This window comes from Asterias rubens, chromosome 13, assembly GCF_902459465.1.
Source record: "Asterias rubens chromosome 13, eAstRub1.3, whole genome shotgun sequence".
Taxonomy (NCBI): Eukaryota; Metazoa; Echinodermata; class Asteroidea; order Forcipulatida; family Asteriidae; genus Asterias; species Asterias rubens.
In genome coordinates this window covers 3,157,763-3,185,373 of record NC_047074.1, presented here as the reverse complement: position 1 = coordinate 3,185,373, position 27,611 = coordinate 3,157,763, and the positions used below count along the sequence as shown (strand labels likewise).

Genomic DNA, 27,611 nt, shown 5'->3' with positions numbered 1-27,611 from the left:
GTTTGTGAATTTATGAGGAGACGTCAAGGTACCAACTTTATGTCGAGTTAGTGCCTCGGTCGAGTTGTCGAATGGTATGTTTATATTATACAGAAGTCTTCACTCGTCCCATGTGCTATTGTCACTGCGTTTCAGGGACGAGTGAGCAAAGGTCCAGCGTTTCGAAGCTAGACTTGTTTCAGTACAAATAATTAAAAACGTATGAATATAAATAAAATACGTTTTAAAACATATGTTTGCGTCGTTTTTGCAATTATTAAAAAAATATAGCATCAACGTCAAGCTGATTATTTAAAAAGTGCTTTAACATGTCTCAATTATATTCTTAAAAAGTTTCATTCTGCAAGTTATTGAACATGCCTGACATTTAGGATTTCGACCAATCAAATCTTTCGTTAAAAAGGCGGTCAACGTACAGCGCCATTTTCAATCGTGCTATTGAAGTCAAATGTCAGGTGAGTTTCGACCAAAAATCACTGTTTTAAGAACTTATTCTCCGTTTATTTTGCTATTTTATAAATGTAACATAGTTTGGGTTGTTTCATTCATACTAAAATTAATCTTTTATCACAATGATACGTGTTATTTTGTGTTTACACACCATTTACGGGCAACGTAAATTCAAAACAGTCGACATCAAGATCAACAACACAAAAATATTTACCATGTTTACAATGCACATACTATCACTCAGTGCCATAATTACTATTTAAGTATAAATACTAGTAGGCCTAGTAGTAGTGTACTTGTTTGGATTACCGGATTGGCAATGAAAAAAATATCTTAATGACCCCATGTTCCGGTTGAGTTGTAAAACAGGGAGTAACTGTTGGATTCTTATTAAAGTTAAAGTAAACAAGCATTGACAATGAATAATGATGTCTGCTGGATAAAATGTTGAATTAAACACAAACAAATTGTGAGTTTTTCTTATCTTTGTCTTGAACTTTAGCGTGGTGAGATGGCAAACAAAGATGAAGAGCCAATGGAGGATATAAATACAGAGACAATGGAAAATAAAGGTATGTCCCGCACCAGGCCTGTATGCTTCGTTTTTGAAAGGGCAAGAGCACCAATAATAATGCATTCTTAAATTAAATAAAGGGCACCCAGACCCATTGAGGAAATTGTACATTTCTGTTGGGGCATTTCAAGGGGCACCAAGGCAATGGAATAGGCCATGGAGGCAAAAGCGCATTTGTTGCCTCTGTGAAGCATCAGGCCTGTCATGCCTGTTGAAGACCGTTGCGTTGGGAAAGGGCAAGACATGCAGAGAAAAGCTAAAATAATAAATAATAATAATAATTAAAAACCATTCTTATATAGTGCATATAAACGTGAAGTCCCTATGCGCTGTAAAAGGAAATAAACAATTATTGTACAAAGTAAAAAGATATGTTTTTAACTGGGTTTTGAATTGTTCTGATGTCTCGGCCTGTTTAACAAACTCTGGAAGACTGTTCCATAACTGAACTGCTGCATATCGGAAAGAGGCAAAACCATTTCAACTACAACAAATTGGGAAACTATTGTAATTTATTTTTGTAGTAGAGGGCTACTACACTTTGAGGAATACTCAAGAAAGTTGAGTTTCAATTCAATTCAATTTATAATAAATTGAGGGTAATAATGGAATTTTTGTGAATTTCAGTTTAGTTTGTTACACATGTAATAAGTTATCTTTGTTCTTAATGGATCTGGATACTTTTTGTAATAGAAAACACAATGTCCACAGATTTACATTAAACTCACACCGTTTGAAGACCATGGTAGTACGTAGAAAACTTCTCTTTAAATATTACTTGCTGAGGCCGTGTAGTTTTTGTGACTTGTTTATATTCCTTTTTCAAAAACTACTGCACCTTTAGCAAGTACTATTTTAAGGGAAGCTTTCTACCATCATTATCTTCAAACCGTGTAAGTTTAATGTAAGTCTGTGGACATTGTGTTACAAAAAGTACCCCAATTCCTTTAAATACTCTAGTTCTGTATGTTACCAGTGGCAGTTAAACAAAAAATATTTGTTGCACATGGTATACATTGTGGCTCCTCAATACTTCAAAGAATTGATCCAAGACTACTGTCTCACTAAAAATCTTCGTACTTGCTCGCAAAATCTTCACTCCTTTCCATGCCACCACCAAAGCATACATGTATGGGCAAGGGGCCTTTCAGGTTGCATATCTTGAACTCTTGAATTCACTCCTCAAAGAAAGTTCCTCTCTAGAACAGTCTTTTATAAAAACATCTTTTTTAAAGACAGTCGACACTATTGGTAATTAGCAAAGACCAGTATTCTCACTTGGTGTATCTCAACATATGCATAAAATAACAAACCTGTGAAAATTTGAGCTATATTGGTCGTCGAAGTTGCGAGATATGAATGAAATAAAAAAAAGCACCCTTGTCACACGAAGTTGTGTGCTTTCAGATGCTTGATTTCGAGACCTTAAATTCTAAACTTGAGGTCTCGAAATTAAATTCGTGGAAAATTACTTTTTTTCTCAAAAACTATGTCACTTCAGAGGGAGCCGTTTCTCACAATGTTTTATAATATCAACCTCTCCCCATTACACGTTACCAAGTGAGGTTTTATGCTAATAATTATTTTGAGTAATTACCAATAGTGTCCACTGCCTTTAAAGACATCTTTTTATGAAATTATTTGTCATTGATATGCATTTTGTTGCTCTTTCCGTATTTTCTGTACTTTTTGTGTAACATTCCTGGTGTTTCTCTTTTGACTTACCAAAAGCGCTTTGAGACTTCACTGTGATTGTGTGCGATATATATAAACTCTTTATTATTAATATGTTTTATTATTGAAGAAAATGAAGCAGAGCAGGGTGTCCCTTCACAAGACGCCAATCCAGATACTCCTACGGAAACACCGGTAGACCCACCCATGGACACGTCACAAACCAGCAGTAGGGGCAGCGTTTCAAAACCACCAGCCCCGGATGAACCACGGCTCATGATCTCCAAAATTGTGACGGACAACTTCAAGTCTTACGCCGGGAAGATCTCGCTTGGACCGTTTCACAAGGTTATTATTAATTCGTTATCAATCTTATTTTCTGATTTGACATCAGGGGTTTATGTCCTTGCAATTTGTGGCAACAAAGAACAATCAAATTCACCCCTTTTTAGAGGTAGGGTCATAGATTGTTTTGTTTTTTTGTCATTATAATGCTCATTTATGTAGGACATATTTTTACAAAGACACAATAAAACGTGAAAGTTTTAGTTGAACACAGGGTCATCTTACTGAGAAAACAGTAAAAACAACTGTCCCAGTATTTGTTTACTAGAACTTCATATAAGACTGGACGAGGTGTTGATGGAGATTGTTTTCAGGTTAACGATTATTTGAATCATATTACTTCAAAGAGAATTCTTTCTAAAATACTATCAACAGCTAGAGTGTTTCTCATCAACTAAGTTTTTACGGTCATTAACTTGTGGAGTAGTTACCAATTGAATGACCCTACCTTTAAAGTAACATCTTTTAGCCCCACTCTTCGTATTAGGGCCTTCAATCCTTAGCTTTAATGAGTCGGGCTACAGCTATTATTGTTGAACACTATTTGAGTAAAATAAAACTTTTCTTTTTCCTTCAGAGTTTTTCCTGCATCATCGGACCCAACGGCAGCGGCAAATCCAACGTGATCGACTCCATGTTGTTTGTCTTTGGATATCGAGCGGCCAAGATCCGATCCAAAAAGCTCTCAGTGCTGATCCATAAATCGGAACACCACAGAAACCTGACCAGTTGCACGGTGGCAGTTCACTTTCAGAAGATCATCGACACTGGGGTATACAATAATATAATAATATAATATCGAAGTCTTATTTGGTGCTCGTATCTACCAAACAAGGTACTCAAGGACTGAGTATTTACAACCTTTCAGAGTAGGTTATTGCAGTGATGGATTCTGAGACACAATTATGTAGCACCTTATAAAGGTTTACAAGGTGCTAACGGCGCATGGAGCAGCCACAACCAGGAACACCGGGGCGAACCCCTTCTCTTGGTCTGGGCACCCTTCAAAGTTTCCAATTGACTCTAACATTTTCAAGTGGAAGTGCCCTTTGCAAAATGAAAATGGCCTTGTCCTTTCAACATGATCAAAGATGAAATGTCAGGCATGTCAGTTAGGCCTGGGCGACTAGTGAAATTTACCATTTGACTTGTCACACCTCAAATAGTCAGGACTTTGACACTAATCGCGACCAATTTTTGCTGCAGGCACAATATAGTAAAGTTCACTCTGAAAGGATTGAATGATGTGTCACTGATGTCTGATTGGGTTTTGTGAATAGTCATAGTGACATAATTGGTTCACCAAACAGGTAAACACGACTTTTTGCATAGTGGTCGCAACTATTTTTGTATTAGTCGTGGCGGCACGATTAATTAAGTAGTTGAAAAACTGTAGTTGCGACTCGACTAAGCAACCAATAGTCGCAACTACGACACCAGTCGCACTAGTCGCCCAGGCTTATGTAGCTTAATTCTCAGGAGTTCTTACATTCGTCTGATGAAGACTCTCAACTTTGTTTGTCTTTTTTTTTCAGTCTGGTGACAATGACTACAAGGTGGTCCCCAACAGTGCTTTTGTGGTTTCTCGCACAGCGCATCAGGACAGCAGTAGCAGCTACTATGTGGACGGCAAGAAAGCCACATTCAAAGAAGTAACCGCGCTGCTGAGGCTGAGTGGTGTGGATTTAGATCACAATCGCTTTCTCATTCTCCAGGTAAACTTAACAGTATATCGATTAAATTTATAGATATTTTACATGCAATGTGGTGTGTGGTTATTTAGGGTAGAACAATTTAAAAGATAGTTGATCCATTAATTGTGATTTCTCAGGATTTTTCCCCATTTTTAAAATGTTCTCAACAACGTTTCAAGCATTCGTTCAAATTCTGTAGAAGTCAAACAGTCAGAAATTGGAGAAAGAAAAAGTCCACATTGTGCCCAAACTTGTAGTTTTGTACTTCTGGTGGTGTACAACCTGCTTCAGGGTGACCTGCTTGTTTTGCCCTTAACCTTTTTAGACTAGCCAGTAGGTTAGCTTGTCTTATCACTGTTCCATATTTTAACTATTTGTGAGGGTAGGTTGTTCCATTCGTTTATTACATGCTGGGAGTAAAACTAATTTCTTACTCTAAAATGTGACCTGCTCTTGAATATCTTGATGTTAGGACCCCTGGTTTTCGATACTGATTGAAGTTCAAAGATATGTGCCGTGTCAATGTCATCAATGCCTGATAGTATACGGAAAATCTGAATCACATCTGCTCTTTTCCTCCTGTAGGACAGTGTTGGCAGACCCAAAACCCCAAGCTCGTTCCCAGGGGTGATCAATCTTGTTGCGCCATTTTTTCCTAGCATGCCTTGCTGGATCATAACCCCTGGAAGTGTGACTTTAAAATAACCAAATATATTGGATATTACAATTAGTCCTGTGGTTGATCCGTTCTGTGTTGGGCGTTAGTCGCGCACACGCTGGATGTGCTGTGTGTAATAAAAATCATAAACTTGCCTTGGCATTCAGTGTTGCGTGACAAACAAGTGAACACGTACATCTTTATACGCACACGTTTCGTCATATAGAGCTTTTGAAGACGCAAACCGTTTCATATTTTGCGCGTATATGAGAGCCAATCAAAGACACAAAGCGAAGTTTCCCTCCCAGGGGTTAGAGACCTACGCAGAGCTAGCAGGTGATATGGCGCGCTGCCCATGGTAGTAAGGTTGCCAAAGCCCGCAATCTCTGACTGTATGGTTTGTCCTTAAGGCCAGCTATCATTTGTTTACATCTCCTCTGGGTGTTTTCCAAAGCTTGTGCATCTTTCTTGAAGAGACTACTCTCAAGATATTTCCATTTTGTTTCCCTCTACATCCTTAGGGTGAGGTGGAGCAGATAGCCATGATGAAGCCCAAGGCACTGACGGAGCACGAAGAGGGAATGTTGGAGTACTTAGAAGACATCATCGGCAGTAATCAATTCAAGGAGCCTATCGAGGAGTTGGCCAAGACCGTTGAGGAGCTTAACGAAGAGAGAGGAGAAAAGGTGAATATAAATGATTTGTACTTGTATTTATCAGGCATGCAACTCTTCCGCGTTTCCGCGGAATTCCACGTTTTTTTGTGTGTTTTTACCTGAAAAAAAAAACTTTTTTTTTTTTTTTTTTTTTTTTTTTTTTTTTTTTTTTTCAGATTTCTTTTTTTTTTAGCCTAGTATATGCCTGGCATTAACAGTGTACCACTACAATCATGTAAAGTAAGCCTAGTTCATGCTAAAAATGCACTTAAGAGCATAATAAACCTCAACATTTTCTAGGGTACCATTGTGGGTATCATGTCCCGTGGCGTTTCGGCTGCCTCGCTCCGCACTTGCGTTGTGCCTTTGAAAATGTTCCTCTTTTTGTTCTGATTTATTGTCCAAACCAACAGTGGACGAACCGCCAATTACAGGAAAGGGAAACTATGTGAAAGGGATATCACTCTTGTGGATGGTTTCAGACTCATATTCATTCAAATATTGTGATCGGGGTGAGGTGTGAGGTAGCACCATGGGTATATTTCTTATCAGGAGTATTGGTTCTAAGAAGAACGGGTGGTTGACAACTTAGAAATACTAAATATAAACGATCGGAAAAGGATAGCACTTCATGTTTTGTGGATAGTTAATGATTTAAGACTCAGTTTCAATAATATATTATGATCAGGTGAGGTTTGAGGGGATCTGATGAAGTTTGAGGTAGCACCATCTGTAAATTTTGTTTTGAATAGTGTTGGTTCTAAAAAGAACCGGTGGTTGACAACTCAACGTTTCGCTCTGATTGTCTTCAGTTAGCTTTCTCCTGAAGACTATCGGAGCATACATGTACTACTTGTTGAAAATATGAGTTGTCAACCACATGTTCTTTTCAGAACCAACACTACTCAAAAGAGATTTACACATGGTACTACAGCAAACCTCACCTGGGCCCAATTTCATGGCTCTGCTTACCGCCGAATTCTACGCTTACGATCACGGGTCCCCGCTTACGTGCAAGCGCCGAGTTTCTGCGCTAGCCTTGTAAGCGTAGAATGCCTAGTAACGCACGCGCAGAAGCCAAAATTTGCAGCTAACCCGTGAAATACGCTTGCCGTAATCACAGAATTCCCTTCTTCCGTAAGCGCCAATTCTGTGCTTACGGTATAGCAGAGCCATGAAATTGGGCCCTGATGATACTCCCACCAAGCAAAGTTTGAAATCCTATTCAATTTTGTTTGAATGTATTTTTTTTTTAATGAGATATCGCCCAACTCACAAGGCCAGATGGCCACTTGAAGGTGAGGGCTACACTCGACCCAAATCAACTATCACCAGGACCACATTGCCACCAACATGTACTACAGTGGCTGAAACAGGGTTATCCCCTTCAAAGTCCGTAGGCATGGGTATCATCCACTACATAAGCCTGGTTGGTAGAGCAGAATGTACTACCTTCCCAACTTTTTACGAAGCAATTATGGTGAAGTGCCTTGCTCAAGAGCACAAGTGTCATGACCAGGAAGTTAACCATTTCACGATTTTACTGGTTTCATTTACCAATATATAACAATCATTGCTTTGTAGTTGGGACGAGTCAAGGCCGTGGAGTCTGAGATGGAGCAACTTGAGAAGCCCATGAAGGAGGCCCAGGAATTCCTTAAGATGGAGAATGACATCACCAAGAAGAAACATCTGCTCTACAACAAATATGTGTAAGTTTTCCTTTGCTTTTTATTTTAATGCAGATTTCAGGTATGCAACTTTTCAGCTGATTTCCTCTTTTTCTGAAAGGCAGTGGACACTATTGGTAATTGTTAAAGACTACACAGTTGGTGTATCTCAACATATGCATAAAACAACAAACCTGTAAAAATTTGAGCTCAATCGGTCATCGAACTTGCGAGATAATAATGAAGAAAAAAAACCACTCTTGTCACACGAAGTTGTGTGCGTTTAGATGGTTGATTTCGATACCTCGAGTTCTAAATCTGAGGTGTCAAAATCAAATTCGTGGAAAATTACTTCTTTATCGAAAACTATGGCACTTCAGAGGGAGCCGTTTCTCACAATGTTTTATACTATCAACCTCTCCCCATTACTCATCACCAAGAAGGGTTTTATGCAAATAATTATTTCGGGTAATAAACAATAGTGTCCACTGCCTTTAAAAAAAAAAACAGCTATAGGAAACTGAAAAACATTGAACAAAAGTTAAGTGTGATCAGCCTTTTCCTCTTTGTTTGCAATTAGAAAGTTGCATGTCAGAAATTTGTGCAGAATAAGGCTAAGGGCCACTAAAATACGCAGCTTCAACATAAGCAAAACAAAACAGATTATGTAGTATTTTTGGAAGTAAAGCGGCCTTGCTACCCTAGGCAACGCGCTGTATCTATACCCCTCCTCACTAACCCCTAATGTTCTGAGAAACAACGCATGGATGACTACTTTGCCTGTATGCTCAATAAAATCCTTTGAGCACTTGAAGGAGTTAAGGCCAAGTCACACAGGCCCCGATAACGAGAACAAAAAAGATAAGGATAAAAATACACGCCCTCGATTGGTTGAAATGCTCCACGCAGATTACGCCCACGCTCGTTCAACCAATCGAGGGCGTGCATTTTTATTGTTATCGTTTTCATTCTCGTCATCGTTGCCGGTGTGACTTGGCCTTTAGTCTGTATGTTTGAAAGTGCCAGTATTTTGACTCGATTCCATTTCAAAAATGATTCATGTTTTTACACCGTCGCCCTAAACTGCATTCAGTTATACATATCACAAGATCAAAGAAGAATGAGAGGCTACCGTGACTTGAATTAAAACATTACCGTACTTGAGCATAGAGTGGATTTGCCATAGCCCTAATTAACGTGTGTCAGATTTTATAACACCCCTTATAAATATTCTGCCTTTTCATTGGTTTAGAGCGTGTCACATGATATGTCTTAATTTTACTAGAAACGGCGGTGTTGTAGTGCATCCTTTGCCGTGTGATAGAACGACGACTATTTCTTGGCGTGCAGTACCCAGACGTCTTTTTACCCACCTCAAACCCAATCAGTTGTGTATCTGTGTATCTGAAACAGGCGCACCAACGTAACGTGTACGAGGATGATAAATAGTCTGTTGGGGTGTTATAAAACAAATATTGACTGCTTTTACTCGTGCTATGGTTAAAGATATGATTCCCTCAGTGATCCCGGACTGTTCCATTTTCCCTAGGCGCAAGGGATCACCTTGGGAATTGTAGTTTTAACCAGAACGCTCAAAAAAGTCAATATTTGTAGACTAGTACATTTTAATGAATCGATTCCAGGGCAGGCATGATACTTCACGGAGGCAACATGGTGATTGCCTCGATGCCTCTTGGTCATTGCCTTGGTGCCCTTGAGGTGCTCCAATAGAAGTTTATAACTCCCTCATATGTTGCCCTTTACCAACCAAGGAGAAAATGCGTTCGTCCCCTTGCCCTTTATAAAACAAAGCATACAGGCCTGCCAGGGGTTATGAGCGAGCAAGGCATGCTTAGGGGAAAATTGCACTGCAAGATCAATCAGCCCTGGGAACAATGTCCGGGGTGAAGTAAACTCTACACTCCTCTACTACATGTATGCTGATTCAATAAAATGTCTTGTGTTTACTTCTGAAGATCGGAATGCGATCACAACGGGATGAAGGCCGTCGAGAAACGAGACAAGGTGGCGGACTCCTTCAAGGGAATGAAAGAGGAACTGGATCACTTCATCGAGGAGAACAAAACCAAGACCAAAGAGAACAAGAAAATATTCAGGTATGAAGATGCAGGCCTGATACTTCAGGGAGGCAACAAAGGCCTCTTGTCTTGTCATGGTGCATGTTTCCCTTCATCCTATGATCTTCCATCTTTTAAGAGGAATGTCAACCTTCCCACCTTCACCTCCACTGAGTTTCTGCATGTCTATGTTTTCTTTCTATGTTTTCTTTCTGTAACCCTAGAGTGGCTTTTAGCCTTGTTTTGGGGCGACTTGCATAAAATAATAAAATAAAATATATAAAAGTAGCGTGTGGGAATGGGTGTTCCAAGCATTTTGGCTGGGATTGCAGCCCTAATGTTGGTGGTCTCCCTATTTTGTCAATATCTTTGTTTGGCATGTTCCGGGCTCAGAAGTCATTCAAGCTGTATCTGCCATATAACCATGGATCACACCCATGTTTCTGATGAAACCTGCGAAGTGGCAGTGAGAGAGCTCTCCTTCAGGGGATGTAACTTTTTTTATTTCAAATATCAAGTAATAAACTACAAGAGAAATTGTAATAAAATGTGGGGTTGAAAAAGCGATATTGACTAGAGTAGTGATGACGTGAAGACGATCAGAGCATACTGATCTAAACGTCGAGCTGAAACCAACGGTTCTTTTCAGAACCACCCCAACACATTTAGAGGTTGTCATTACATGGTGTTACCGCAAACCTTTCCATATCGTATTTCCACCATGCATAGTTTCAAATCTTACTTATAGTATTAATTGTTTATAACATTCCTGCATCAGGACTTACGAGAAGCTTTGTGACATCGCCGAAAAGAAGAAGGCGGACTTTGCCGATTTCGAGCAGCAAGATGTGAAATGTCGAGAGGACCTCAAGCATACAAAGGAGAAACAGAAGAAGCTGACGAAAAGCCTGCAGAAAGAGAGAGCCAAAGTAAGAGATGGTTTCAGGAAATCAAGTTCTAGACGAGACAGTTCTGATTGCTTAGTTATCAAGAGTCAAAGTATGGAATTGTGTCCTTGGGCGATTACTTTTTTTTTTTTTTTTTGTGCAAGTCGCCTGACACACAAGGCCTGAAGGCCACTTCAAGGTGTGGGCTACAGTTATTTTTTCCAGAGGCCGTTGCCACCTACTCCTAGGGCTGAAACAGGGTTACCCCTTTACTATCCATACGAATGTAGGCTTGGGTATCATCAATTCGAAGCCTGGCCGGTAGAGCAGAAAGTACTACCTCCCTAATTTTATGTAGCAAGTGTCATGACCATGATCCGAACCCACACCCTGCTGATCAAACACCAGTGCTTGAATACAGTGCTCTTAACCGCTCGGCCATGACACTGCCATACTGTCTTCGTATATAGCGCTCAAACCTGTCGCTCAGTGACGCTTACGGTGCTTCAACATTTTTACCCCCTGGTTACTTGGACAATTTAATTCCTTAAGACCATCTCGGCTCCTTTGGGAGAACACAGCTTGTGCTGCCCAGTATGTATCGCACAAAGCTTATTTAAAAAGATGGTTGCGATCTTGAAATATCGCCCAAAATGCCGCACGAATATGTCCACGCAGGAAGAATATTCCTAAATAAGAATAAACAATTTGAGAAATGTGCTTTCGTTAATGCTTCCCAGATACAATTTTTGGGGCATAAAAACCGATATCTTTCTAATACATAACCACATTACATTGAAATGAAATGTTTCTCAAAATACTTTACAGTAGATGAAATCTGCTGTAGGCATCACACCAAGGTTTTTATTGCCGATAATTATAAGAGTAACTACCAAACTGGCTTGTAGTTTACTGAAAGTTGTAACTCTTGAACTGGTTTCCTCTTTGTTTTGACTAGCTTGAGGAGCTGCAAGCCGTCCCGAAAAACAGCGAGGAGCAGATTGAGCATCTGGAGGCGACAATGGGAACCTTTGAGAAGAGGTTGAAAGTAGAAGAAGAGAAGATGAGTGGGATCATGGCCTCCTTAAAGACAGAGACGAAAGGCCTACAGGAAGAGAAAGACGTAAGAAGCACTTGTTTGATTGTCTGTTTGTTTTGATGATCTTCCCGCCAAGGGAACTTCTTTTGCAAACTCCCACAAGGGGATATGAATGCCAAACTGCTAACAGCCAATCTCTGTCATACAAACATTGGTGAAAAACGACGCCCTCTGAAGTAACATAGTTTTTAAGAAAGAGGTAATTTCTCACTAAAATATTTGAATCTGAGAAAGACTTTAGGCCTGAGGCCATTCTCAGGCAACTTCAAGTGACAAGGGTGTTTTGTCTTTTATTTTTATCTTGCTACTTCGACGACCAAGTTAGCCCAAATTTTACACAGGTTTGTTTTTTTTTGCATATGTTTGGATACATCAAGTGAGAAGACTGGTCTTGCACAATTACCAAATCTGTCCCTTTACTGTTTCGCTTATCCAGGTGTTTGCACAGGGTGTCTAAAAATATTTTAAAAACTTTTGAAATGGCTGCCGAATAAAAAATATGTGATTCTGTGGGAAGAGGTTTATATGTATGGATAGCTTACGGACTCAACTTTCATATGACACCAACAAGTCCGAAAATAATTCATGATTGGGTAAAGCACTGCTCACTTTCGTAAAGGGTATGAAAATTAGGTTGCGCAGTAATTATCTTTCCAATCTGTGAGAGTTAAGTACTTTGGAGTGGTCAAAATTCACTCAAAGATGTCGGCTACTTAATCTTCAGTGAGCAGCGCTTACCCAAGGATTAATTATATTCTGACTTTTTGGTGTCATATTCAAGTTTAATCCATAAGCTATCAATACATCTAAACCTGTTCCCCCAGAATCATATAATTTTTATTCGGCAGCCATTTCAAAAGTGTATAGTTTTTTGGAGACATACGGTATAATCACACCTCTAAATTATTTCTCCCCTAGGTTAAAGAGGAACAACTGATGGGAATGCAGAAAGCAGTGAACGAGGCTAAATCAAGGAAGGCAGAGGCAGACTTTGAGTTGGACACCCAGGTTAAGAAGAAAGACGGAGCCAAGGCCAAGCTTGAGAAAGCCAAGATTGACTTGGAGAACGCTACAGCAACACTGGCAGAACGCAAGAGGTAAGCTGTTCAATCATCTCATGTCAGTATGACCCCTGATGTTATATTTTGTTTAGCTTTTTGTGGAAAGGAAATACAACAGAGGTTCTCAAAAATAACCCCCAAATTTGGTGTTGGGGGAAAATTGAGTCGCCACTCACCGTGAATTGCAGAACCTCGACTGTGAGCCTGCAAAGCTGGTTACCCACTAACGTCTCAAACGTCTCCCATCGTTTTTATATATCTTGCCTTTTCTTTTAAACCACAGTTCAATTAAGGATTTGGAGCGCGACATCCCAGAGTTGACCAAACAGCTTCCCAAGGCCCAGAGTGAGCTAGTGAGCGTCAAGCAGGCCGAGACCAAGATGTCCGAGGACCTACGTTCCCTCGTCACCAAGGTGGAAGAAGCTCGCAGCTCCCTGCAGTCGGCGAGAGACCGTGGGGCTGTCCTAGAGGGACTGATGGAGCAGACCAGGCAGGGCAAGATTCCAGGCGTCCACGGCAGATTGGTAAGAGAATAAAGCTATGTCCGAATCTACTATTTCTGTATCATCATACATTGAAGTATAGGACGTCCTTTAGCAACATCTTTTAGCCTGGTTCATACTTCCTGCGAATGCGATACGAATTCAACGTCACTTGGCTGCTTTCGCAGTGAACGCTTAGCAGGGGTTGAGCACATTCCAACTGATGCGAATTTGTGATGTCAAAATTATATCGCATTCACGTTAGCAGAAAGTGTGAACCGGGTTTAAAGCAAACGTAGCTCTAGCTTGAAACTTTGTTTCTTTTGAGAGGGCAAGGCCAATTTAATTTTTTTAAAAGGGCATTTTCCGTGGAAAATCTTTAAGTCTATGGGACCTTTTTAAAGGAGCACCAAGACCAGGGGCAACAGAGGCCTCGTAATTGCAGGCCTGGTAGCTGTAGCTGAATATGCCTACTTGGGTACTGCATATCGTTCTAGCATATTTTAGATGAGGACTTTATAAAACTGCTGGCATTCAACTTTCAAAGTATAACAAATTCTTGCGTACCGAAAACAGGTTACCAGCCAAACTTTAATGAACTTGTCAATGTAGCTGGTCCCCTAGTATATTTTCAGCAGAGAACATTTTTTTCTTGAAATCTGACTAACTGCAAAAGCATAAATCGTCTCCGCAAAATCAATGTTGCCATTTACCTGCAAAGCTTCTCATAACTTGATAAATGTTTTAAAAGAAAATGTTGTTTATCAAAAAGCAAATTTTTGTATTTGTTGTTAATTTTAGGGTGATTTAGGAGCTATTGATGAGAAGTATGACGTAGCGATATCCACAGCATGTGGAGCCTTGGATAACATCGTGGTCGACAACATCGAGACGGCAGAGAAATGTGTCAAGTTCCTTCGTGATAACAACGTTGGTGTTGCGACATTTATAGCTATGGACAAGGTACGTGCAAGAATGTGGAAGTGTCCTGGTCAAGCCGTTAAAAGCACTGAATTCAAACTCTGATGTTTCCGGTCATCAGAGCGTGGGTTGGAACCCCCAGCCGTGACACTTGTGTCCTGAAACAAGACACTAAACCATTGCTTTGTGTAGGATGGGACGTAAAGCCACTGGTTCCATGTGTTGTGTTACGAAAAGAGAAAGGGTTGCCCTGGTGTTCCTGGCTGTGGCGGCTGTATGCGCCGCAGCACCTTGTAAACCCTTATAAGGTGCTACATAATTGGGTCTCAGAGTTCACCTATCTTTCTGACAGTTTGCATATACTCAACACCTTGAGTACCTTGTTTGGTAGATACATGCGCTATGTAAGACTTCGATGTTATATTATTAAGCATAGAGTGAGCCAGAGGGGTGTATGTGTCCTTTGAACACCCTGTTTTAAATTTGGACACCCTGTTTCATCTGTCATTTACATGTATTGTAAGTGAACAATTTGGACACCAAGTTTAAAAATTTCCAGCAAATTTTTACACCTTTTACAAAATCCTGGCTAAAACCTTGCATGCAAGACCCCCGTGTGATTTTAAGGATTTTTTCCTAATTTCAGAATTCTCTCACAATGTCTTCTTGGAAGCCTTAAGCTTGTCTTGAAAGGAGTAAATCACACACCAAGAGAACGAACTAGTCTACATTGTGTCCAAACCTGTTGCACTTATGTTGAACTTTTCGCATTTTGTTATAATAACTTTTGTTTGACGACTTTTTTCACAATTTTCTTTCAGATGGTTGAGCGTGCCAGGAATGCACAAGCGAAATTCAATTCGTAAGTTTTTATTTTCTACATTTTCGTTAATTGATAAGGTGCATGCTGGTCAAGCCTAACCCGCGTGTAACGAGTATTTGCGAAAAGATCTATTATAGAAATAAATGTTGAGTTGAATTGAATACCACGTTCCTTGTTGCAAAGGTTCTACCAATCAGAATTGAGTATTCAAGTGTGCTTGAAGTAATATAATCTATATCAGCCTCTAAAAATAATTATGTACTATTTTGTTTTCCCTACACAGCCCTGAGAACGTCCCTCGTCTGTACGACTTGGTCCGTATGAAAGACGCTAAGTATGCCGGTTCCTTCTACTACGCCTTGGGGAACACCCTCGTCGCTAAGGACCTCGATCAAGCCACCAGGATCGGTCTCCAGGGAAGCAAACGGCATCGAGTGGTTACTCTAAACGGACAGCTCATCGAGGCTACAGGTAATACCACGGAACAGAAAATACTACTTATGCTAAGCAAAAATGTGCAGAGATTCAATATTAAAGGCACTGGACACCTTTGGTAATTGTCAAAGACCAGTATTCTTCCATTGTGTATCCCAAAATAATGTCCCCAAAATAAATCTTTGATTAAAGTTGCTAGAGAATAATGAAAGAAAAACATTCTTGGTGCACAAATTTGTGTGCTTTCAGATTCCCCCAAAAGGGCGTCAGGCTTGTTTTAAGAGGAAACCAACCAAGTACAAATACGTCCTTCGCAACTCAGCTTCTTAGCTGCAAGTAAGGAAAATTAACCTCCAAAAAAATTGTGACTAAAAATCGCCCGTCCTTCCCTTCCTAAGGAACAATGAGCGGAGGTGGTAAGCAAGTCTCCAAGGGGAGAATGGGTTGCGCGGTCGTCGTCGACGTCACCCCTCAACAACTAAAGGCCATGGAGCGAGAGCTGGAGACAAAGCGAACCGGCACTGCCGAGCATCGCGAGAGACTCCGTGAGCTGGAACAAAGCACCCATGAGTTGGAGAAACAGCTGAATGAGACCAAGCTGACCCTGAAGAAACATCAAATGGATATCAAGGTAATAATAATATTTATCTTCCAGTACGCGCTAATCCACCAATCAGATGCTCGAAGTAGAGGGTGGATAAAAACCTATATACTATTTCCAGTTTTTTGTTATTGCACAGTGCGTATTGTGAGCGTCAATGCGTCACGCTCCGTATACGGACAGTGCAAATTTACATTCTAAACTTTGTGCGCGTGCATGCTGTTTGTCGCGAAATAACGATATGTGCGTTGCACGTGAGACTGGAAGATAAATTCGCTATAACACGCACGCTCATGGTTATAACGCGCGTGCTCGTGTGATAACTTATCAAATTTGGTTTGCGGTAACGCCATGTATGTATCAACTTGACAGGTAGAGTTTTTGCTGAGTGTGAGACTATAGATTAAGCGAAGGCTTGTAGAAGAGAGCCTAGACAGACCAACTACAAACAAGGAGACAAGACAAACAAGCAACAAGAAAACATTAACAAAACACAGACTTGCTGAAAGGCAGTGGACACTATTGGTAATTGTCAAAGACTAGCCTTCACAGTTGGCAGGGCTCGAATTTCACGCTGGACCGCAGGCCCGAGGCCAGTGATTTTAGCTTCGGTCCAGTAAACTTTATGCCGAACAAGCCCACACCTTGTACATCTAGTCTCAAACCATTTATGTTTATGCACCCGGAGAGTGCACGAGGGAGTGATGTGTTGGTACCCGGCGCGGCGGCACACCTTAGTACAGCGATGTTTGTTTACCACTGACCATGTGTAAAGTCTGTTACCTTACAAAGGAGTGTTGAATTTGCATTAAGAAGGTCTGGTTGCAATACCACACATCCCTGTGTTGCATGGATTAAAAGTAAGGTCTTGTTGCCAAACGTCTTGCTTAGTATGGCTACCAACAGTGATGAGCTTCTGACTACTGCTGTCAAATTTTTGGTCAATCTTTTTTTATGACGATCTTTTTATGAATGCTGCACGTTGCAGTGTTTTGTTGGTGATTTGCCTGTCAAATCGGATTTTTTTTTTTTTTGAGGCGGCGAGAATGACGTGAAGTAGGTATATGGAACTTTATTGATTGGGTTTCACAGCAAAAAAAAAAGCCTCCTAAGGGATGAAAAAGGCCTGCCGTCTATCGTGTTAACTTTTTTTTTTCTAATAAAATTTTGGTCTTGTAAAAAATCTTCCGGTCCAGTACAAATTCTGAGCAACAAGCCCTGCGGTCTTGTGGATTTTTTCCCCAAAGTCGAGCCCTGGTTGGTGTATCTCAACATATGCATAAAATAACAAACCTGTGAAAATTTGAGCTCCATCAGTCATCGAACTTGCGAGATAATAATGAAAGAAAAAAACACCCTTGTCACTCGAAGTTGTGTGCGTTTAGATGGTTGATTTTGAGACCTCAAGTTCTAAATCTGAGGTCTCGAAATCAAATTCGTGGTAAATTACTTCTTTCTCGAAAACTATGGCACTTCAGAGGGAGCCGTTTCTCACAATGTTTTATACCATCAACCTCTCCACATTTCTCGTCACCAAGAAAGGTTTTATGCTAATAATTATTTTGAGTAATTACACAGACCAGGACTCAAACCCAAACTCTGCTGATTAGAAACACCAGAGCTCCAGTCCAGTGCACTTGACCCCTCAGCCAAAACACACCAGGCATTGGACTGCCAAATGGGACTGGATTCCTCAAATAAAACTCCCAAGACCTCACATTCTTCAATTTAATTCACTCAGAAAACAATCTTCTCATAGGTCAAAAACAGTTTTCACCTTTTTTTGTGTGTTTCTTCTTCCTCTCTTGTAGGCAAAATCCGAGCAAGAAGTTTCTCTTCGGGAGCAGATCAAAGAACTCGAGATTGAGTTCCGTGACTCAGGCAAGAACATCGACATGGCTGCTCTGGAGAAAAATGCAGCAAAGTTCACAAAAGGTAGGTTCAGGTGCAAGCGATTTCACCGGCTGCTTGGTTCTGGGGTCGACTTCACAAAGAGTTAGGCTAGGACTAGTCCTAGGAGGTATTACAATGTATGGCTAGTCCCAAGTAGGGACGAGTAACTAGTCCTAACTGGAGATAAGACTAGTTTTAACTCTATGTGAAATCCACCCATGGTACTTTAATTATTTTGGCTACTTATATTTGTTCACCTGCAGACAAACCTGCTGAGTAGGCTAATTCATAGACCCAAAGATTCCCAGAGCAGGGAAATTTGAGATTCAGTCTGGTAAAGAAAATGTTTGCAAAACTAAAATAAACAATTACTTCACCCCTGTTGGCCTGTTTCGGCTCAGGTTTTTTCCATACTGATATTTGCGACAAACGACTCATTTAGCTTGATGGCATCACATTTACTTAAGACTACCCAATCCTCATCGCACAAGACATTATTCAAATCTAACTTTTAGTTTCCTTTCAATGGTAGAGTACAACAAGGTGGCGGAAGCGGCTGCCAAGGTCGAAGCAGAGGTCAAAGCGCTACATGATAAGATCATGGAGATCGGTAGCAGTAAGATGAAGGTACAGCAGGCCAGGCTGGACAAGGTCACTAAGGAGATCGACGAGACGACCACTGCAATCAACAAGGCTAAAGTCGCCATCAAGAATGCAAAAAGGTTAGCTGAACTTAAATCACCAATAAACCACTTCAATTCAACGCAAATCAAAACTCACATTTATTTCCAAACAGTAAGTTGGGGAGTTAGCGCTCTCTGCTCTACCAGCCTGGCTTCTAATGGATGATACCCAAGCCTACATCCGTGTGGACTGTAAAGGGGTGTATTGAGTCGCCCAAGATAACCAAAAGAACAAAACTCAAGCCTAAACACAAAGGCCATTTGTAAAGAAGCTGTACTTTTCTTCATGTCCACCCTCTATACCCAATCTTACCATCATTGGAAGAGAAAGATCAGATCTTTCCAATGACGGTATTGCTATCAGGCATGTATGCTTTGTTTTTGAAAGGGTAAGGGCACCAAGGCATTTTCTCCGTGGTAAAGGGGCACCCTATGAGGAAATTGAAAATTTCTACTGAGGCATTTCAAGGGCACCAAGGCAATGATCACGGGGCACAGAGGCAATTGCCTTCTGTGAAGTATGGGGCCTGTGCTATTATGCAACAACTTCAAAAGCTTCCTAATATATAACTATCTAAATCATTGTAAACTTTCATATCCTAAGATACTAAGTAATACTGTAAACTACTCATAATTTGAATATACTTATAAAAATGTGTAAGTTTAAATGTAGGGCAGCAATGAAATAAATGTGTGCAAATACAAATACAAATACAATTGGAGTGGAGAGACTCGTCAAATGCTAAACACCTACAGAGCACCATATGGTTGTGTTTGGGTTTACAGAACACACTAGGGAAGCAAAGACCAAGAACTTCAGGACATTTATTGACTGATTTCAATGTTTTTTTTTAATTAAATGAAAGGAAATTCAATAAGTAAAAGGATTGTTCTTAGATAATAATAGTGCTTGTAAAATTGAACTCAAGCTATTCTGATGTGTGAGAATTTCTGCGTCATGCTTGAGTTATCAAAATAACTTTTGGCCGAAAGGGTTAAGACTAAGAGTTTTGTCGTTTTTTCAGGAATATCAAACGAGGGCAAGAAAGTGTTGAGAACATGGAAAAGGAAGAGAAGGAGAATTCTGAAGCTGTGAAGAAGATTGAGGTGGAATTCAAACGTCTAGAAGATGATGCCACCAGCGTAAGTTACTTCCAAGGAACCCATCTCGCAGAAAATAAAACTCCTAACGACAACGTTTAATACATGTTTAGAATTGTTATAGCTTTTGTAGATCATGTGTTTTGCCATGACATATTCCCTACTCACTGCGAATGAAGATGCATGTGTTCTAATTTACCTGTAGAAGTGTCAGCTTCATTAGTCGTCATGTTTTTGAGAAAACAAGTGAAAATCACAGAGCAATGTTGTAAGGAGAGTTCATGTAAATCCGTTATGAATGCTAAAATAATGTTTATCTCACTGAGGCAAAAGTTACTTTTGTTTAACTCAATTTTGAAAAAACTACAGCACCTCCGAAAGATATATTTAATAAATAAATAAATAGTTTTATCAGTTAAGGCTTAGAATGATTGTCAGATATTTCGTTCCTCCGAATTTGTATTTTTCCTTTTTTTTTCTTCATCGGATCTTAAATTTTGATGTTTGTTCTGTTCAGGTGTTGGAGGCTTTCCGAGAGGCCGAGATGCAAATGAAGGATATGGAAGGACAACTGGAACAAAGCAAGGGTAAGTGGATGTCCGTCCAAGCTTATTATTTTGTATTAGCTGTGGCGGCACGATTAACCGAGTAGTTGAAAAATGTTAGTCATGGTGCGACTCAGCAATCAATAGTCGCGACTTTGGCACTAGTCGCCCAGGCTCAATTAGATGGTCAGACTCGGAGAGGGTTATTATTTTAATTGTATTGAACGATGTTAAAATGTCATGCCTGATACTTCACGGAGGTGATTGCCTCCATGCCCCCTGGTCATTGCCTTTGAAATACTCCAGTAGAAATTTACAATTTCCTCATAGGGTGCCCTTTACCAAATTGAAAATGCCTTGGTGCCCTTGCCCTTTCAAAAACGAAGCATACACAGGCCTGCATTTGTATGTCATGAATGGTCAGACTCGGTGAGGGTTGACCATGCACTTTGAATGGCTGGACTGTGAGAGGGTTAATGTCTTACTTGTATTGATCAATGTTTTTGTAAACCATCTTAGCAGTGGAGTTATCTAAGCTCCAGCAGCAGGAAGCGGAGATCAAGAGTAAACAGGGGGAGGTCAAACCGTGACCTTTGAATTGCCTTCCTTGAGAGGGTTAATGTCTTACTTGTATTGATCAATGTCTTTGTTATTCCTCTTGACAGTGGAGTTATCCAAGCTCCAGCAGCAGGAAGCGGAAATTAAGAGCAAACAGGTGGAGGTCAAACATGAGTTGGAGAAGTGGGAGAATCTGGTGAAAGAGAACCAACAGAAAGGCAAACACTGGAAGAAAGAGGTGAGGAGAAACACCAGGGCTCAATTTCACAAAGACTTAGGACTAGTCCTACGAGATTTCAATTCAATTCAAAATTGGGTTAACTTTCATATAAAAATACAACACCAAATAAAAAGTCAAAGACTAATGGCATTTGGTTAACAATAAAATTTCTTCAAAAATATATACGGTAGGTACAAGTTTATATGTTAAATACGAGATTAAAAATATTACTTGAGTTAAACAGACAAACAGGAATTGGGAAAACAGCTCTAAAAAAGGGGGGGGGGATTTGTGGACACAAAATTAAAAACATAACGAAAGCGAATTTAAAAACATAACAGCTACATTCTGGAGGCAAGGGAATGAATGGGAGCTTTGAGATATGAACAACGTAAGGCTATTCCTCAAATGGGACCAGTAACTTGTCCTAACTCGTCATAGGACTAGTCTTAACTCGTTGTGAAATCCACCCCTGGGCTCGAAGTTAACACCAGACATTGGTCATCGAAGTTGCAAGAAAATGGTGAAAGAAAAAAACACCTTTGTTATACAAATTTGTGTGCTTTCAGGTAGAAATAGGGACTTCAGCTGAAGTTTTTGGGGGTTTTTTTTAGTGAGAAAATACCTCTTTCTCAAAAACTACTCTACTTCAGAGGGAGTTGTTTCTCACAATGTTCTATACTATCAACAGCTCTCCCTTGCTCGTTTAATACCAAGTAGGTTTTTGTGCAGTAATTACCAAACATGTACAGAGCCTTTAAATGTTCACATTTATTTTCTTGCAGCTTGGTAAGTTGGAGCTGCACATCATCGATCGTGACAATCCGGAAACCCTGGTGGAATTGAATGAGGAGCAGCTTGCCAACGTGGACTCTGAAGAAGTACAGTATGAGATCACTGTGTGTGAAGAACAACTTGGAAAGATGAACCCAAACCTGGCCGCTATACAACAGTTCAAGAAAAAAGTAAGCCTGGATCTACACCAGGGCCCAATTTCATAGAGCTGCTTAGCACAAAAATTTGCTAAGCATGAAATTTCTTCCTCGATAAAAACAGGATTACCAACCAAATTTCCAGTTGTTGCATATTGCATGTTACTGGTATTCAGCTGTTGTTTGCTTATCCCTGAAAATCATGTGGAAAATTTGTTTGTGATCCTGTTTTAATCGAGGAAGAAATTTCATGCTTAGCAAATTTTTGTGCTAAGCAGCTCTATAAATATGGGCCCAGGTTTGTGAACGACAAACTCGTTCACAGGGGTGATTGATCTCGCCTCTCTATTTTGATTCCCCAGCACGTGCTGCTCACTCCTTACCCCTGTAGTGGTTGACTAAAATGTGCCAGTACATGTATATTGCAACTTTTAATTGGGCATAGCATGTGGCCGGTGCACAAAACAGGGCATCAAGTCATAGCAACTGACCCTCTCTCATTCTTCTTTAGTCTAGGAAGTGTCTAACTACTGGGTGACTATTGTAGTTGCTTTTTCTAGTCGCATCAAAATACTTGCATTTTGACATGCACATAATAAGCATCCTACAATCGTCGTACAAGCTTTGAACCTCCAGTTGGAAAGAGCGTGAGCTCAAAGTAGTCACTTTTGGGAGCCTGTCAGCATTGTTTGTCAGTACATCCCTACCAGGGGTTAGTGATGCGAGGTATAGACCGATCCGACGCGCACCGGGCGCGCAAGTGTTTAGCACCGCGCGCCATTGCTGGGGTGTACATGTGCCCAGTTTTGTGCACAATGAAATGAGGAAATCATGTTTCTTTTTACTCTTTATGGAAATTAAAATGTTTTCCTAAACGAATAACACAATTTCCTTAACAGGACACCATGATATACCAATGTAGATCACTGATCACAAATATTTGCAAAACAATATAAGCCGAATCATCTTGAAAAAGGTGCTTGTCTTAGGCGAGTTAGGGGTCAAAGACGCAGAAACTGCATAAAATAATGTCGCTAAAATGCATTACATCGGCAAGGTATTTTGTCAGAATTTCAGTATTTTACTTTCTGCTTAATTTTAAAAACTTATCAAGAATGTAGTACGTTGTTATATCAAGCAGCCATATCAAGGAAATTTCATAGAGTATCAAGGAAGAAATTCAATTCCCATAAAAAGTGAAAAGGAAAACATTTTCTCATGTCTTTGTGCACAAAACTAGGCACAAAGACACCCCAGCAATGGCGAGCAGCGCATGGCGGCGCCCAGCACTTGCGCGCCTGGATCGGTCTATAGCATGTACATGCCTTGAACTTCGTTCTTGAAGGAGCACATCAATTTCCCATTATGGGTTTTACTTTAGAGTTTCATAGTAGGGAGTCTCATGTTTTAGAGGTACTTATCCCCATGGTTTATTCCTCGCAGGAAGAGACGTACCTCGCGAGGGTAGGTGAATACGACAAGCTGACTGAGACGCGCAACAGCCAGCGCCGTTCCCTGGAGGACATGCGCAAACAGCGTCTGGATATGTTCATGAAAGGATTCGGTTCCATCAACGACTACTTGAAGGAGATGTACCAGATGATTACGCTCGGCGGAGACGCAGAGTTGGAGCTTGTCGACAGCTTGGATCCATTCTCAGAAGGAATCGTCTTCAGGTAGATGTTTTTTCTTTATCAACTCTCTGAAACCCTCGCCTTAAAATTTTGTTTTATTATTTAATCTTTAGGAAGAAGTAGATTGCACAGGTTTTAGTAGCCCACAGGGCAAATTGAGAAGTGGTGTTTACTAATCGATAGCAGTTTTTCCTTGACAATGTACGCCGGGCTAGTCAGGGCTAGGGGTCGATTTCACAAAGAGCTAAGATTGATCGTAACTGCAAATCAATCGTTGTTGCTTAGTATTGAAAGTGGGATGTCACAATGCAAATCACTGTTGTAATACTGATAATTTGTCTTACGATGGAATTTATTGCTTTGTGAAATCGACGCCAGGACTTGTAGCTCAGAAACTGGACCAGGATTATAATTATATTCCAGAATAAAAATTTAAAAAAGAGTAGAATCAAAATGTGAAAACGGTTTGATCATCTTTCTAAAACATTAAGAAAAATATTTATCTTTTCTGTTTTATGCGTGATGGACTGAAAAATATTTGTAAGACTCGAACTCGGCATTTGAACATCATTTTGTAGAATTGATTGAGAGAAAAATACAAAGCCACTGGAATTGTCCTGTCTTTAGCTTAGTGGCCCAATACTGAAATCACTTGCCTCGGACCAGCGGTCCAGTGTAAAATTTGAAGCCTGCTAGCAATAAGCCCTGCCCAACGCAGCCCATTAACGCCTCCCTCTCCTTTATTGTTTTTTTTTCTAGTGTTCGTCCGCCCAAGAAGAGCTGGAAGAATATTTGTAATTTGTCCGGTGGAGAGAAGACTCTGAGTTCATTGTCTCTAGTCTTTGCCCTGCATCAGTTCAAACCAAACCCCCTTTATGTGATGGACGAGATTGACGCAGCGCTGGACTTCAAGAATGTCTCCATCGTTGGGCATTACATCAAGGTAAGGGACCCTCCACCAATTTCAAATAATAATAATCAGTTTTGTTTTAGCACTTTATACACCAAAAGGGCATCGCCACTCAAAGCGCTTCCAACATTAATACCCCTGGTCACTGGGTCATTTAATTCATTCCTTAAACCACCACAGCTCCCTGGGGAGTATACAGCATATGCTGCCAAATATGTAGCGCACCAAGCTAAACCAACCACAAGAACCATCTCTACCCTCACAGGTACCCATTTACCCCTAGGTGGGGAGAAGCATTTATGGTCAAGTGTCTTGCTCAGGGACACAAGTGTCACGACCGGAACTCAAACCCACACTCTGCTGAACAGAAACACCAGAGCTAGTGTTTGGTGCTCTTATTTGCTCGACCACGACACACATCCCAAGAAGCCACTTATATTATTATTTTTATCAATATAAACAGCAGCACGTTAATCCAGAGGTCGTTAGTTCGAATCCCACTCTAGTCAATTCTTTGTTCAACCCCCAAAATCATTATTATTTTTATCAACTCTTCCAGGAGCGCACCAAGAATGCTCAGTTCATCGTTATCTCGCTCCGCAACAACATGTTCGAGCTCGCCGACCGATTGGTCGGCATCTACAAGACGGATAACTGCTCCAAGACAGTGTCCATCAACCCAAGGAAACTCGCTGCACAGCAACCGTTGACTGAGCAGCAACCGCAGCAGCAGCAACAGGTGTCGCAACAGCCACCGCAACAGCCACTCGTCTGCTAAGACATTATTTCAAGCTAAGGTGGGCACGTTCCTTTTATTAGACCGGTCCCCCTGTCCTTATTCACGAGGATAAAGACAGGTATTGCAGGCCTGGAAATACACAGAGGCCATGGTCTCTGTTGCCCTTGTCTTGGCCTTGGTGCCCCTTCCAAATGTTCACATAGATTTTAAGATTTCTCAATGGAGGTGCCCCTTTTAAAACGAGATGGCTTTACCCTCTAAAAAGATGAAATTCCAGGCCTGGTATTGACTTTATATGTGTAAAAATTTAGGTCCGTTTTAACTACTAACCTTCATGACCATGAAGAAGATTGCAGACAATCTTTCCTGAAAAGTTTGCAAAAGTTTGTTGTCCTAGTGTGCACTAACACACGACTAGACAAAGCTGACGCCGTGATTTATTTGTAAGAAATCCACGAGGTATTTGGGTGAAAGGGTTGTGGGAAGATGTTTATTCAAGGAAAACGAATTTTTTTTTAATTATGCCTATTGTTTTTTTATAGACCAAGATTTTGTAAATACATGTAGATGTTATGAGTTGGTTTTACCCGTACAATGTGTGTAAAGCACTGTCTACTCATTTGTTTCCCCGAGCCCTGTGTACAAAATGTACATCACTCAAACCCTGACCACTAGACCACGAGCTAGCCTGGTGGCTCGAGGCAGTTTGGAATCCTATATTTTAGCAGCGATTCAATAGATGTGTATTTTGTAGTAGGGATAAAGAGTAATATTATTTGTTTTGTTTGCCCTTAGACCTGTGTCTATAAAGCACTGTATTCGCAGTATTTTGCGTTGTAAAAATAATTGTAAATAATTATTATCGTCCATTTCTCATAAATGTAAACTAAGGATTCAAAACCTATGACCTAGCTTACTTATCCAGTGGCTAGTATTTGGCATTTTAGGTTGATGCAAAATACGGACATAAATATTATGTCTGTGAAGGATGGTCCCAAATGCCCCAGTTGTAAGGGTTCGTACCGGACAAACTAAGTGGGCCACATTAAACGTTAGAGCCACTCAGGCAAAACAAGCCGACGAGGACCTTATCAACTGAAAGAAAAATCTTTATTAGGCCTACTCATTATCAATAACTGACCACCAATAAATTATTTAGGTTGTCTTATTCTAAACAAAAAAAGGCTGTCAAACACTCTGACCCCTTCGAGCCGTGGGTGTTTTATAACTGCCATTGATTAGACGCAAATGGCCAGTGTTGAAAGGTTGAGTTGTTTATATCAGCTTAACTAAAAAATGAATCATGGTTTTACAAATAAATTTGTCCATGGCGGTTTTCTTTGTAAATATCTGTAAATAATTGGCTTCATATAAGTGTAGATCGAACCACAATTTTATGGCGCTGTTAGAAAAAATATGTGTTCAAGGCAAACTGTATACGTGATTCTATGCGCCGTAAGCACAGATGTCGCCGCTACGCGCTGGTGCCATGTAATAAGACGCTGTTGGTAAGTTTTGCTGTGGAAGATTGCTAGGCCCATATTCAATGTTGAATGGCAGTTTCTTTTCACATTGTAGGCCTATAGCTTGACTGTAACGAGACATTGTAAATAATTGCTATACTTGGTAGACAGCAAATAAATATCTGATCCCTTTTGGTGTAGAAGATGCTTCATGGTGTTTATTTAATTGACCCCCCCCTCCTCCCTTTTCATTCTACAGGCAAGATATTCTTCCTACTTTAGTCTGATTTCTTCTTTCTTTCTTTTTTACCGGCAGAAAAATCAGGACATTGTTATTAAACAGACACAAAAGTCTATAGAACCCCGTACTTCTTTCATATTTTTCCCCCCAAGGACCAGCTATTGTTCTTGATTCTAGATGATGGAGAAAGTTTTCAGGGTTAATATTTGAAATAGATGTTAAGTTTGCATCGGGATATAGAGTAGCCTATTCAGTTTGGTTTTACCAATTGCACAGACTATACATCGATGTGTGTATATACAGTATTTCAGCGAGTTAAGTGAAATGTTTTTAAACAGGCTGACAAAACAGTCACAAAACAGTCACAGACAGTGTACATAATAGGCCTGGGTGGCTAGTGCGACTACCTGTTTGGTGAACCAATTGTGTCGCTCACGACTATTTCGCAACAACATAATTTACCGACAAACAAATCACAATCAGACATCAGTGACACAATCCTTTTAATCTTTTCATTTCAGCTAGAATTTTATTATGATGCACTTGCAGCACACATTGCAACAATGCATCTTGAGAATTATAAA

The 27,611-nt window shown here is 40.3% G+C and overlaps 1 protein-coding gene across 1 annotated transcript; it reads left to right on the top strand.

The window, feature by feature from the left end:
- The first annotated feature begins 412 nt into the window (after positions 1-412).
- LOC117298550 (structural maintenance of chromosomes protein 4-like) lies at positions 413-26,998 on the top strand. Its single transcript, XM_033781865.1, has 25 exons — positions 413-455; positions 953-1,022; positions 2,829-3,046; positions 3,621-3,815; positions 4,579-4,758; positions 5,917-6,081; positions 7,636-7,763; positions 9,698-9,838; positions 10,578-10,728; positions 11,645-11,809; positions 12,704-12,882; positions 13,130-13,370; positions 14,130-14,291; positions 15,071-15,111; positions 15,356-15,543; positions 15,906-16,138; positions 17,920-18,043; positions 18,534-18,723; positions 19,710-19,827; positions 20,303-20,372; positions 20,996-21,126; positions 21,894-22,073; positions 23,484-23,716; positions 24,434-24,617; positions 25,144-26,998. The coding sequence occupies exons 2-25, from the start codon at positions 962-964 to the stop codon at positions 25,360-25,362; spliced, it is 3,897 nt and encodes a 1,298-aa protein (XP_033637756.1). The 5' UTR covers positions 413-455; positions 953-961; the 3' UTR covers positions 25,363-26,998.
- The last annotated feature ends 613 nt before the right edge of the window (positions 26,999-27,611 follow it).

Excerpts from the sequence above, each read along its gene's own strand:
- LOC117298550 (XM_033781865.1), top strand. The coding sequence starts at position 962 with ATGGCAAACAAAGATGAAGAGCCAATGGAGGATATAAATACAGAGACA. Across the intron at positions 3,047-3,620 it reads CGCTTGGACCGTTTCACAAG|AGTTTTTCCTGCATCATCGG; the intron begins GTTATTATTAAT and ends TTTTTCCTTCAG. Across the intron at positions 4,759-5,916 it reads ATCGCTTTCTCATTCTCCAG|GGTGAGGTGGAGCAGATAGC; the intron begins GTAAACTTAACA and ends CTACATCCTTAG.